Source organism: Danio aesculapii, chromosome 8 (assembly GCF_903798145.1).
Source record: "Danio aesculapii chromosome 8, fDanAes4.1, whole genome shotgun sequence".
NCBI lineage: Eukaryota > Metazoa > Chordata > Actinopteri > Cypriniformes > Danionidae > Danio > Danio aesculapii.
In genome coordinates this window covers 7884994-7897629 of record NC_079442.1, presented here as the reverse complement: position 1 = coordinate 7897629, position 12636 = coordinate 7884994, and the positions used below count along the sequence as shown (strand labels likewise).

Genomic DNA, 12636 nt, shown 5'->3' with positions numbered 1-12636 from the left:
GACTTTGCCCTATGCACGATGCATTAGCGAGCAAAATGATGTCATTATCACCAAACATGCTCTAAGTTGATGGAATAAGAAAATGTATTTGCATTTTTAAAACAAACAACTGTATCTGATTACAACTGCTAATTAGTCTGCAGTTAAAATAAAGAGTGCTTGCACACCTCAGTGAGGTGTTGAACCAAGCTGATTGACATAACACGAAAGATGTCAGTTGAAACAAAGGAGAGGATTATCAAACTTCTCAAAGGTAAATCTTTACAGAATGCTGCAAAAGATGTTGGTTGTTCCCCGTCAGCTGTGTCTAAAATCTGTACAAATCAAATGGGAAGGTTATAGAAGAAGCGTACTTGTGGACGAAGACAGACATCAAAGCATCAAGACAGAAAACTTAAAGCAAATGCCCTTAAAAACAGAAACAGCACAACAAAGCAAATGAGAAACGAGTCAATGAGTCGATGTCTGTGACCAGACTGTAAGAAATCGCCTAAAAGAAATGGGATTTACATACAGAAAGTCAAGCGAAAACCATCACTAACATGTAAACAGAAAAGTTCAAGGTTTCAGTGGGGTAAAGAAAGACAATCGGACTGTGGATGACTGGACATGAGTGATATTCAGTGATGAATCAGAAATCTGCATTGCGCAGGGTGATGAAGCTGAAACTTTTGTTTGGTGCTGTTCCAGTTAAGTTTATGAACTGCCTGAAGAAAATATGCACTTTCCACAATTGTTAATGATATGACGTTGTATGTCAGGTAAAGGTATGGGAAAAATGACAGTCATTACATCCTTTATGAATACACACGTTTATATTGAGATTTTGTACACTTTTCTTATTTCTTATAAGTTGAGAGGATGTTTAGTGATGATGACGACCTAATTTCTCAGTATGATAATGCATCATGCCATAGGGCAAAATCTATAAAAACTTTCCAACAGGAAAGACTTATAATATTAATGGAATGGCCTGCAAATAGTCCAGACCTCAATCCAATTGAAAATCTGTGGTGGAAATGAAAAAGTAGTTCATGACGAGGCTCCAACCTGCAAAGCTGATCTGGCAACTGCAATAAGACAAAGTTGGAGACAGATTGATGAAGAATACTTGGGATGTGACGTTTTGCGCAGAGGCTTCGAAGCATCAATAAAAAAACGATACATCTCGCAGGGAAGCAGTGTACCAGAGCTTGATTCTTTTAGCCATCATCACGTGATCAATGACGTCTGAAGCTTCACTTTCACCTATACCCAAGGATTAAACACCCCATGGGTTAGTAAAGTGTATAGCGAGAGATTAGGCGTAGATTACATACGTTTCTACTGTTTCAAAGCACTGCATCTGTCCCACACACAAGTAATTAAACTAAAATACAAATGTAATTTATAGTAAAAAGGTTTTGAATCATACTAAAGTGTATTAGCATATTTTTTACAACTATCTTTAAAGAAAACCACCGCATATCGTAGTATAGTGTTTAACCGAGACCAGCTGGCGAGCGCAGCCCGAAAGCTTCCCTTACACAGCCTCCTCCTTAGGGCATTCGCCTCCCATGCAGGCAGTTCGATCCCCGGTTGGAACGAGTGGGTGGGTGAATGACTAGTTGGAATAAGATGTAAATGCTTTTGAATACCTTGGATTTTACTACAGTCATCTGTGGTGTAATGTAATATACCCTATGTGTAAAAACTACAGTAATTGAGTTATTTGTTTATATTACTGTTGTTGTATTACTACATGAATGAGTTAGTTGTGAACATTTGACATTATTGCAACACAGTGCTTTCCCACACTTTAAACAGAAGAGGTCCTCATCGAGCTCTGATTTAGAAAGCTTCGAGTAACGAACCTTTTTCCAATAAAATTGAGTCGAGCGCTTCACTGGTTCAGAAAGCTTCATTTCACCATCACTAAAGAATACTGTTAAAAGAGTGGTCCACAGTCTATTTTTAAGGCTTGGTTGTGTTTATAAACAAAGCAATATGTGCTAATGCTTCATCTGTAGAAAACCACTGTCATATTTCCTAGTTTCCACCCTCAAGAGGCTCTGATTGGTCAGCTAACTTAATGTGCTCCACATCACGCCCCTAAAAGCACACACTTTTGCGCTGTATAAACAGTCCAGGCAGAGCAGCTGTTAGCTGCCTCAATCAGACAGAAAATGAAGAGCACACGGCTAAACCTCACGTCTGCTCTCTAAAATATAATCTGACAAGCGTCTTTCACATATATTTGGAATAAGCATGTGTAAGTAATATGAAACCTTCACATTTCTTTTGCGAGTTTGTTATTTAAGATGTAGAACACAGGGAAAGCGTCCCCATAGAGAGACACTGCAGCGCTGGTAAAGATTGTGGGTGTTTCACAGATACATATGAATTTGTAGCTAAATTGTTAGCTCTGCCAAACAGCATTTCCTGTTGTTGACATCCTTGTTTACATCCTCGCTACAAAATACTGTTAACGCTAGAAACTGTGCATGTAGTTGATAAATTTAAACAAATAAAAATACTTCCAGGTTGTGGCTCACAATCTACAGCTTCGTCAAATGGAGAAGTTTTTAACCGAATCCAGCGCTGAACTGGGAGAGATTCTGTAAGCTGTCCTTTGTCAAATGCTAGATATATCTTTTTTTATATAATTCTCTGGAACATAATTAAAATTAAACTGTAAGCACTTCTCTCTTTGTGTCTTCTGGAAGCTCGGTGCAAATAGCAGCGTTTGGACGGCATTTTAGCTTTCTCTGCGATAACATTACAGCGTCTCTGGCCACGCCCCTTTGCTGCGCAAGATGTGCGTGGTGAATGCGAGTAACCAGAAGCCCTTGTGATCTCACTAGCCCGAATGTTTTATTTGTAGTCCCCAAACTTCGTTCATTGTAGGCTTTACTAAAATCTTTTAAGCTTTTGCATTGAACTTTGAGCATATTTGTTTATGTTCACACAGCTACATTACACACCAACTAAAGTTTAAAGTATGATATCGTAGTGTACCACCCCTTTAAAACCATGCTTCAGATAATTCAAGCTGTTAAAAGCCAGAGGTGGCGTTTTAATTTGGTGATTCCATATTTTTCCCCCCTGTTTGATCTGTAAATACAGTTGTAATTGACCACAGTGTTATTTCTTTTATTAAGTGTTTGGTACAGCCAGAAAGTTGGATTGCTAAACAGAAATAGTTTTGTGGCATGTATACATTTGTTTTTTTTCCATGTGAATGAACATCTTCCAAGAGTGATGAGTCCATACTTCTTTACCAGGGGTAGTACAATACATTTGTCAGTATTTGTTGTATATTTCGCCGTAATGTACTTAAAAAATTGAGAAATGATTAAAACCAGTTGTAGGGAATTGGTTTATACGCAAATAAAAAGCATATCCATTAGCCTTTAAATATCCAATAATGTACAGACACCATTTTAGATTAGCTGTCCCTCCAGATCATCTCTCATAGAAATGATATAACCAATACTAAACGGACAATCGACAAACAGCAGGATATAGATATCACTAGTTTCAGTGAGAAAATCCCATCATTGACTTCTCCCACAGCATTATAAAAAGCAAGCACTCACCGACCAGAGACGAGACAGACCCAAACGACCCCCTTTTTCCCTCCTCTCCCTTTTGTCATGTAAATATGTTTTTGGCACTGTGGAGGAGACCTGGTTGAAGTGTGATTTTATTGTTAATGGTGGTCCCTGTTGTCCCACACAAAGACGGGCTTTAACATTGACCCCAGAAGCCTCCCGCCGAGCCCAAAACTCTTCCTGCACTTCAGCTGAAAGAGGCCTTTTGTGTGCGCGGGACATCATCCAAGAGCGGGAGGGGGTGGGGAGGGGTTTCTGGGTTAGGATGTGGGTTTGAGTAAAAGACAAAGGGAGATCAGCTCATAAGGAATTTGCATTGAGTGGCGAGGGATTGAAGGTGTTGGTTTAGTATCGTCAACTCAAAGCCATTGATGAGTCAGGAAATGTCTCTCGATTTCAATTCTCCGCCAATCTGAAGGGTAATAAAGAGGGTTGCCAAATGCATGAAAAAAATTGGGTCAATATTTATTCAAGTTTAAAAAAACCAAATGTAATTAGGAATTTAAGTCAGGAAATATCTTTTGATTTCAATTTTCCATCAAACTAAAAGTTATTAAAGAAGGTTGCCAAATGTTTAAAAATGGGTCATTATTTATTTAAGTATAAAAAAACACAATAGAATGTATTTAAGTATACAAGTGAGAAAATGTCTCTTGATTTCAATTCTTCGTCAATGTAAAGGGTTATAAATAGGGTTGCCAAATGCTTAAAAAACGAGTCAATATTTATTTAAGTATTTAGAAACAACTTTGTTTAGGAATGTAAGTCAGCAAATGTCTCTTGATTTCAATTCTCCGTCAGTCTGAAGGTCAATAAAGAGGGTTGCCAAATGATTAAAAACCGGGTCAATATTTATTTGAGTATAAAAGAACATATTTGGGAATGTAAGTCGTGAAATATCTCTCGATTTTAATTCTCCGTCAATCTGAAGGGTAATAAAGAGGGTTGCCAAATGCTTAAAAACCAGGTCAATATTTATTTGAGTATAAAAGAATGTATTTAGGAAAGTCAGGAAAAATCTCTCGATTACAATTCTCAATCTGAAGTCAATCTGAAGGGTAATAAAGAGGGTTGCCAAATGCTTAAAAACTGGGTCAATTATTATTTGAGTATAAAAGAACATATTTAGGAATGTAAGTCGTGAAATATCTCTCGATTTTAATTCTCCATCAATCTGAAGAGTAATGAATAAGGTTGCCAAATGCTTGAATAAATATTGACCCTTTTTTGAGTATAAAAACAACAACAAAATTAGGAACACAAGTCAGATAATGTCCCTCGATTTTAATTCACCATTAATCTGAAGAGTAATAAGAGGGTTGCCAAATGCTTAAAAAAATGGGTAAATATTTATTCAAGTATTTAAAAAACCACCCAACAAACTATATTTAGGCACGTAAATCGGGAAATTTCTGTCGACTTCAATTCTCTGTAAATCTGAAGGGTAATAAAGAGGGTTGCCAAACGCTTAAAAAAACGGGTCAATATTTATTCGAGTATTTGCAAAAAATCTATTTAGGAGTGTAAGTCAGGAAATGTCTCTCGATTTCAATTCTCCGTCAATCTAAAGGGTAATAAAGAAGGTTGCCAAATGTTTAAAAACCGGGTCAATATTTATTTGGGTATAAAAGAATGTATTTAGGAATGTAAATCAGGAAAAATCTCAATTACAATTCTCAAGCTGAAGTCAATCTGAAGGGTAATAAAGAGGGTTTCCAAATGCTTAAAAACCGGGTCAATATTTATTTGAGTATAAAAGAACATATTTAGGAATGTAAGTCGTGAAATATCTCTCGATTTTAATTCTCCATCAATCTGAAGAGTAATGAAGAAGGTTGCCAAATGCTTGAATAAATATTGACCCTTTTTTGAGTATAAAAACAACAACAAAATTAGGAACACAAGTCAGATAATGTCCCTCGATTTTAATTCACCATTAATCTGAAGAGTAATAAGAGGGTTGCCAAATGCATAAAAAATGGGTCAATATTTAATCAAGTATTTAAAAAACCACCCAACAAACTATATTTAGGCACGTAAATCAGGAAATTTCTGTCGACTTCAATTCTCTGTAAATCTGAAGGGTAATAAAGAGGGTTGCCAAACGCTTAAAAAAACGGGTCAATATTTATTCGAGTATTTGCAAAAAATCTATTTAGGAGTGTAAGTCAGGAAATGTCTCTCGATTTCAATTCTCCGTCAATCTAAAGGGTAATAAAGAAGGTTGCCAAATGTTTAAAAACCGGGTCAATATTTATTTGAGTATAAAAGAACATATTTGGAAATGTAAGTTGTGAAATATCTCTCAATTTTAATTCTCCGTCAATCTGAAGGGTATTAAAGAGGGTTGCCAAATGCTTAAAAACCAGGTCAATATTTATTTGAGTATAAAAGAATGTATTTAGGAATGTAAGTCAGGAAAAATCTCTCGATTACAATTCTCAATCTGAAGTCAATCTGAAGGGTAATAAAGAGGGTTGCCAAATGCTTAAAAACTGGGTCAATATTTATTTGAGTTTAAAAGAACATATTTAGGAATATAAGTCGTGAAATATCTCTCGATTTTAATTCTCCGTCAATCTGAAGAGTAATAAAGAGGGTTGCCAAATGTATAAAAAAAGGGTTAATATTTACATGAGTATTTAAAAAAAAATTTACTTAGGAATTTAAACCAGGAAATTTCAATTTTAATTCTCTGTCAATCTAAAGAGTAATGAAGAAGGTTGCCAAATGCTTGAATAAATATGGACCCTTTTTTTGAGTATAAAAACCACAACAAAATTAGGAACGCAAGTCAGATAATGTCCTTCGATTTTAATTCATCATTAATCTAAAGAGTAATAAGAGGGTTGCCAAATGTTAAAAAAATTAGTCAATCTTTATTTGAGTATAAAAAAAGCCCAATAAAATGTAATTAGGATTGTAACTCTGGAAGTATTACTCAATTTTAATTCTCTGTCAATCTAAACAGTAATGATGGGGGTTGCCGAATGCTTAAAAAATAGGTCAATATTTATCAGAGTATAAAACCCCCCCAACAATATGTATATAGGAATATAAGAAGGTTGCCAAATGCTTAACAAATTGTGTCAATATTTATTAGAGTATTTAAAAAACAAAATGTATTTTGGAAAGTCAATAATTGTTTCTCGATTTCAATTCTCCGCCAATCTGAAGGGTAAAAATGAGGGTGTGCCAAATGCTTAAAAAATAGGTAAATATTTATTAGAGTATTAATAAAAATAATTTAGGGATGTAAGTCAGGAAATGTCTCTTGATTTCAATTCTCGGTCAATTTGAAAAGTAATAAAGAAGGTTGCCAAATGCTTAAAAATCTATATTTATTCAAGTATAAAAAAAACACACCCAACAAAATGCATATAAGAATGCAAGTCAGGAAATGCCACTCGATCTAAATTCACCATTAATCTGAAGGTTCATTAAAAGAGTTGCCAAATGCTTAAAATGGGTCAATATTTATTGAAGTATATAAAAAAATATATTTAGGAATTAAATCAGGAAATGTCTCTCGATTTCATTAATCTGAAGGGTAATAAGGGTTGCCAAATGCTTAAAAAAATGGGTCAATATTTATTCAAGTATTTAAAAAACGACAACAAAATTAGGAATGTAATGCTTTAAAAATGGGTCAATATTTATTCAAGTATTTAAAAAAACACCCAACAAAATATAATTAGGCACATAAATCAGGAAATGTCTATCGACTTCTCTGTAAGTCTGAAGGGTAATAAAGAAGGTTGCCAAACGCTTTAAAAAACTGGTCAATATTTATTCGAGTATTTGAAAAAAATCTATTTAGGAGTATAAGTCAGGAAATGTCTCTCGATTTCAATTCTCCTTCAATCTGAAGGGGTAATAAAGAAGGTTGCCAAATGCTTCAAAACCGGGTCAATATTTATTAGAGTATTTAAAAAAAAACTGTTTAGGAATTTAGGTCAGCAAATTTCTCTTGATTTCAATTTTATAGTAAATTAAGAAAATATAGTAAAAAATAGTAAATATAGTAAAAAAAAGTTTAAAAATATGGTAAATTTAATTTGTAATAAAGAGGGTTGCCAAATGCTTAAAAACCAGGTCAATATTTGAGTATATAAGAACATATTTGATAATGTAAGTCGTGAAATATCTCTTGATTTTAATTCTTCGTCAATCTGAAGGGTAATAAAGAGAGTTGCCAAATGCTTAAAAAGATGGGTAAATATTTATTTGTGTATAAAAAATGTATTTAGGAATGTAAGCCAGGAACAGTCTCTTGATTTCAATTCTTAATCTGAAGTCAATCTGAAGGGTAATAAAGAGGGTTGCCAAATGCTTGAAAACCAGGTCAATATCTATTTGAGTATAAAAGAACATATTTATGAATGTAAGTCGTGAAATATCTCTCGATTTTAATTCTCCGTCAATCTGAAGGGTAATAAAGAGGGTTGCCAAATGCTTAAAAACCAGGTCAATATTTATTTGAGTATAAAAGAACATATTTAGGAATGTAAGTCAGGAACAGTCTCTTGATTTCAATTCTCAGTCAATCTAAAGGGTAATAAAGAGGGTTGCCAAATGCTTAAAAAATGAGTCAATATATATTTTTATATAAAAAACCAACAACAAAATTCGAAACGCAAGTCATGGAAATGCAATTCAGATGAGTTAACCATGAAACGCTTTTGAAGCGGAAAATGTATCTTCAGTGTCACATCATTCTTCAGAACTTTTTCAGAGTGATCATTTGTAGCTGAAGAAACATTTCTTATTATTATTACAAATGTTGAAAACCGTTGTGCTGCTAATCCTATAAAACAAATGAACATTTTCCCATTTTCATAAAGATGAAGAGAGTTCCATGAGCTTAAAAAATGGGTCAATATTTATTTGAATATAAAAAAAACAAAACAAAATGTGTTTCTGATCAAAATAAAAGGCCTTGACTTTCAGAATGTACATTGAATGCTTGTTGGTTTGTAAATATGGAAATGTGGGTCAGATCATCTAATTATCAAATGCTTTTGAAGCAGAAAATATGTATTAATAAGAATTTTACGTTTGAAAATGATGCGATTTTCAACGGAAGTGAGTAGTAGTTAGCCATTCAAAATGAATTGTAAAGGTCGTTTTTTGTTTAAACACATCATAAAAGACGTCACATTTCCCCACACTGGGACACGACGATGGGCAGCTTCGGCTTGTTGTTGGGTCCTGTAGGTACATTCTGTATAAGAGATTTGAAAAGAATTAAAAATAACATCTGGGGGGAGGAGTGTATACAGAATCTAACATTACATATTTATTTGATTCAGTCTTTCATCAGAAATGCAGAATACCCCATAATCTACTCACCCTCAAGCCATCCTCTGTGTATTTGAGTTTATAATTTAAAAATTAGAAATAGTTTTGATACAGAAACATATTTATTTCAGTTTTAAGACAGATTTATGCGCCTTTGGAAGCCACTGCCCGACACCATTAAAGAGCCAGGACTAAATGTAAAACGGTTCCGACTGTTTTCATCTGACAGAAGAGTCAAAAGTCTAAATTATTATTAAAATATACAATTTTGTTTTCTTTTTCAAATATTTGCAAAATGATGTTTAACAGAGCAAGGAATTCTTCACAGTATTTCCTATAATATTTCTTCTTCCGGAGAAAGTCTTATTTGTTTTATTTTGGCTACAATAAAAGCAGTTTTAACAATTGTATGGTCAATATTATTAGCCCCCTCAAAAAAAAATGTTTTTTCGACGGTCTACAGAACAAACCATTGTTATACAGTGACATGACGAATTACCATATCTTGCCTAATTACCTAGTTACGCCTTCAATTGTCAATTTAAGCTGAATGCTAGTGTCTTGAAAATATCTAGTCAAATGTTTTTTACTGTCATCATGGCAAAAATAAAATAAATCAGTTATTAGAAATGAGTTATTAAAACTATTATGTTTAGAAATGTGTTAAAAAATCTGTTAAACAAAAACCGGAGTGCTAATAATTCTGACTTTAACTGTATATACCGAGGATGGCTTGAAGCTATGAATACTGGGTAATTTTCATTTTCGGGTGAACTGTTCCTTTAAGGGAAGTACTACAAATACAAAATTTCAAACACTGCCTATAATATAAAGTGCACAACATCTTCAGCTTTCCACATTTGAAACTGAGGGATTATCAGTAATGTCAGAAATAAATGTACTTTTAAAAGCTCACCTCAATTTTTCGCATGACAAGTAAACCGTCTACTACTTTTCCTGGAAAATAAATAAATAAATAAATAAATAAATAAATAAATAAATAAATAAAGTGAAGGATCTATTTGGTATCTGGCAGTACAGAATGAATACAGGATTTCGTCAGCCTTACCAAATACCACATGTTTTCCATCCAACCAGTCACACTTTGTGCAGGTAATAAAAAACTGACAGCCATTTGTTCCTGGTCCACTGTTGGCCTGTTGGGGGAAAAACACATTTCGTTTTTGTTTTATTATTTATTTATTGTATCAAGAACAAAGAATAAACATCTAATAGCCAGATAATCAAATGCCAGAAATCAACATGACAATCAACATCAACATCAAATCAACATGATCCCAAAACAAAAATAAATAAATAAATAAAACAAATAAATAAAATCACAATTTCAAAAGTCAAAAAGTAAAAAAAATAAAATAAAATTACTTTTTTAATTAACAAAACAGAATAAACTATAAACATCTAATGTGCAAATGAAGTGGGCATGACCCCAAAACAAAACAGAACAAAATAAAGAACATAAAATAAAAAATTCTAAAGTTTGAAAAAAATAAATGAATAAATACAACTTTATTTTAATCAACAACAAAGAATAAACATCTAATGGGCAAATAAAGTGAGCATGACTCCAAAATTAAATTAAATTAAATTAAATTAAATTAAATTAAATTAAATTAAATTAAATTAAATTAAATTAAATTAAATTAAATTAAATTAAATTAAATTAAATTAAATTAAATTAAATTAAATTAAATTGTGTTCTAAAGTTTAAAAACAAACATTAATATTAATGTTTTAAAAGAAGACTCTCCCGCATTTATCTGAACAAAAGTATAATAAAAAAGTTACAAAAATAAATAAATAAAACAGTATAAACCTGGAATTAGTTTTAAGTGAATTTAACTTCAAATGTAATTAGTTCTGATTCAAAGCTGCATATAAAGCATCATAACTCCAGTCTTCAGTCTCACATGATTCAGAACTCTGTGTGATGATTTGTTGCTGAAGAAGCATTTCTCATTATTATCACAAATGTTATAATCCGTTGTGCTGCTTTAAATTTTAGTGGAAAATGTGACCTAATCCTTTATCAATCAAGGGCATCAAACTGTTTAACAATGACAGTAAAGCCACTTGGTTCCTGTAATAACTAACAGTTGACAATAACTACCATTGACAAGAGTCCTGGACCAGAGTGTTTCATTCTGAAGTTCTCATCTGCAAATGGTCCCCTGTAGATGCTGCAGATTCCAGTGCCGTCACCCTAATGGGCAAAAAATAATGTTTAAAAAAATAAAAATAAAAAATATCACTCAAAATCTTTTAAAATGCATACTAGCTCCTGTATGAAAATACTGTATACAGCAGAGGAAGCTAAAATGAACACATTATCTTTGTTGTGTCTGTTTGTCTGCCTCTAGTGGTCATTTAACGCTACTGCAAATACATAAACAAGAACTCCTGTTAAAGGTTTTTTTGTAAACAGACTCATTTTACAGGTCCTTTAGAGTTAAACAGTTGAGTTGGACCATTTTGAATCCATTTAGCCAATCTCCTGGTGGGAGCACTTTTAGCTTAGCATAAATCATTAAATCAGGTTAGACCATTAGCATTTAAAACAAAAATAATAAAAACGGTTTTAATAATTGTTCTAATTAAAGCTTGACCCTTCTGTAGTTACAATATGTAGTAAAGCCAACAGAAAATTAAACATTGCTATTTCATTTTAGCGCTTCTAGATCAATATGGCTAGGAACTATACTCACATTCTGGCGTAAAAATGAAGGAACTTTGCTGCTGTATCATGGCTGTTGATATTATACAACGATGTAACCTAGTTAGCTGGCTACGGACTATTTTCAGGTGCTGCATAATATCATTTCACCTGCTGCAGCCATGGTACAGCTCAAGTTCCTTGAGTATTATGGCAGAATGATACTAGAAATCCTAGCCTTATCGGCCAAGAAAATACCAAGCTTTCATTATCAGTTATTAGTACACAATGTAACAACAGAAGAGTCAAGCTCTTAAATAAGAAAATTATTAAAACTCTTGACTTTTTGATGCTAATGGTTTTAATAGCAGAAATCTGATTTAATGATTTCTGCTAAGATAAGCCAAAAAATGCTACCGCCAGACCTGGAGATCAGCTGAATGGAATAAAAAACTGTGTAACACTAGGGGACTTGGGTGTACTGTTCCTTCAACAGGAATTATTGTTTATTAAATGCTATAGTTTATAATATGTTTAACAGGGCTACAACAATATAGGTTTATTCTATATATATATATATATATATATATATATATATATATATATATATATATATAAAATCTTTATTGTTGTAGCACTGTTAAACATATTATATATATATATATATATATATATATATATATATATATATATATATATATATATATATATATATATATATATATACATATATATATATATATATATATATATATATACACACACACACACATACATATACATGTATATTAGGGGTGTAACGGATCACAACCCATGATCCACAGATTAATACATTTATTTACTGGTAGATTAATCCTAAATTTGTAATGATCACAGAGAGATCACCTCTCGCGTCGTTTAAGTCACATGTATGAAAACATTTAGGTTTTCCTGTAAAACATAATGATGACGGAAGAAGTTGGGTTATTCAGGATGTGGTGGGTTTCTTAGGTTATTAAAGGTGTTTTCTGTCATTACTTGTTTAGCCTGCGTTAATGCATTCAGTGCAAGCTGCACGAATAATAATCA

The 12636-nt window shown here is 32.7% G+C and overlaps 1 protein-coding gene across 1 annotated transcript in view; it reads right to left on the bottom strand.

The window, feature by feature from the left end:
- Nucleotides 1-8457: 8457 nt before the first annotated feature.
- The window catches only part of ppih (peptidylprolyl isomerase H (cyclophilin H)), a 50588-nt gene continuing 46409 nt past the window's right edge, over nt 8458-12636 (bottom strand). The window contains exons 6-9 of the mRNA XM_056463112.1: nt 11026-11118; nt 9964-10051; nt 9811-9851; nt 8458-8817 (exon numbers count right to left, since the gene is read on the bottom strand). Of these exons, the coding sequence (XP_056319087.1) occupies nt 8749-8817; nt 9811-9851; nt 9964-10051; nt 11026-11118 (291 nt within the window). The 3' untranslated portion in view covers nt 8458-8748. The remainder of the gene's footprint in view (nt 8818-9810; nt 9852-9963; nt 10052-11025; nt 11119-12636) is intronic.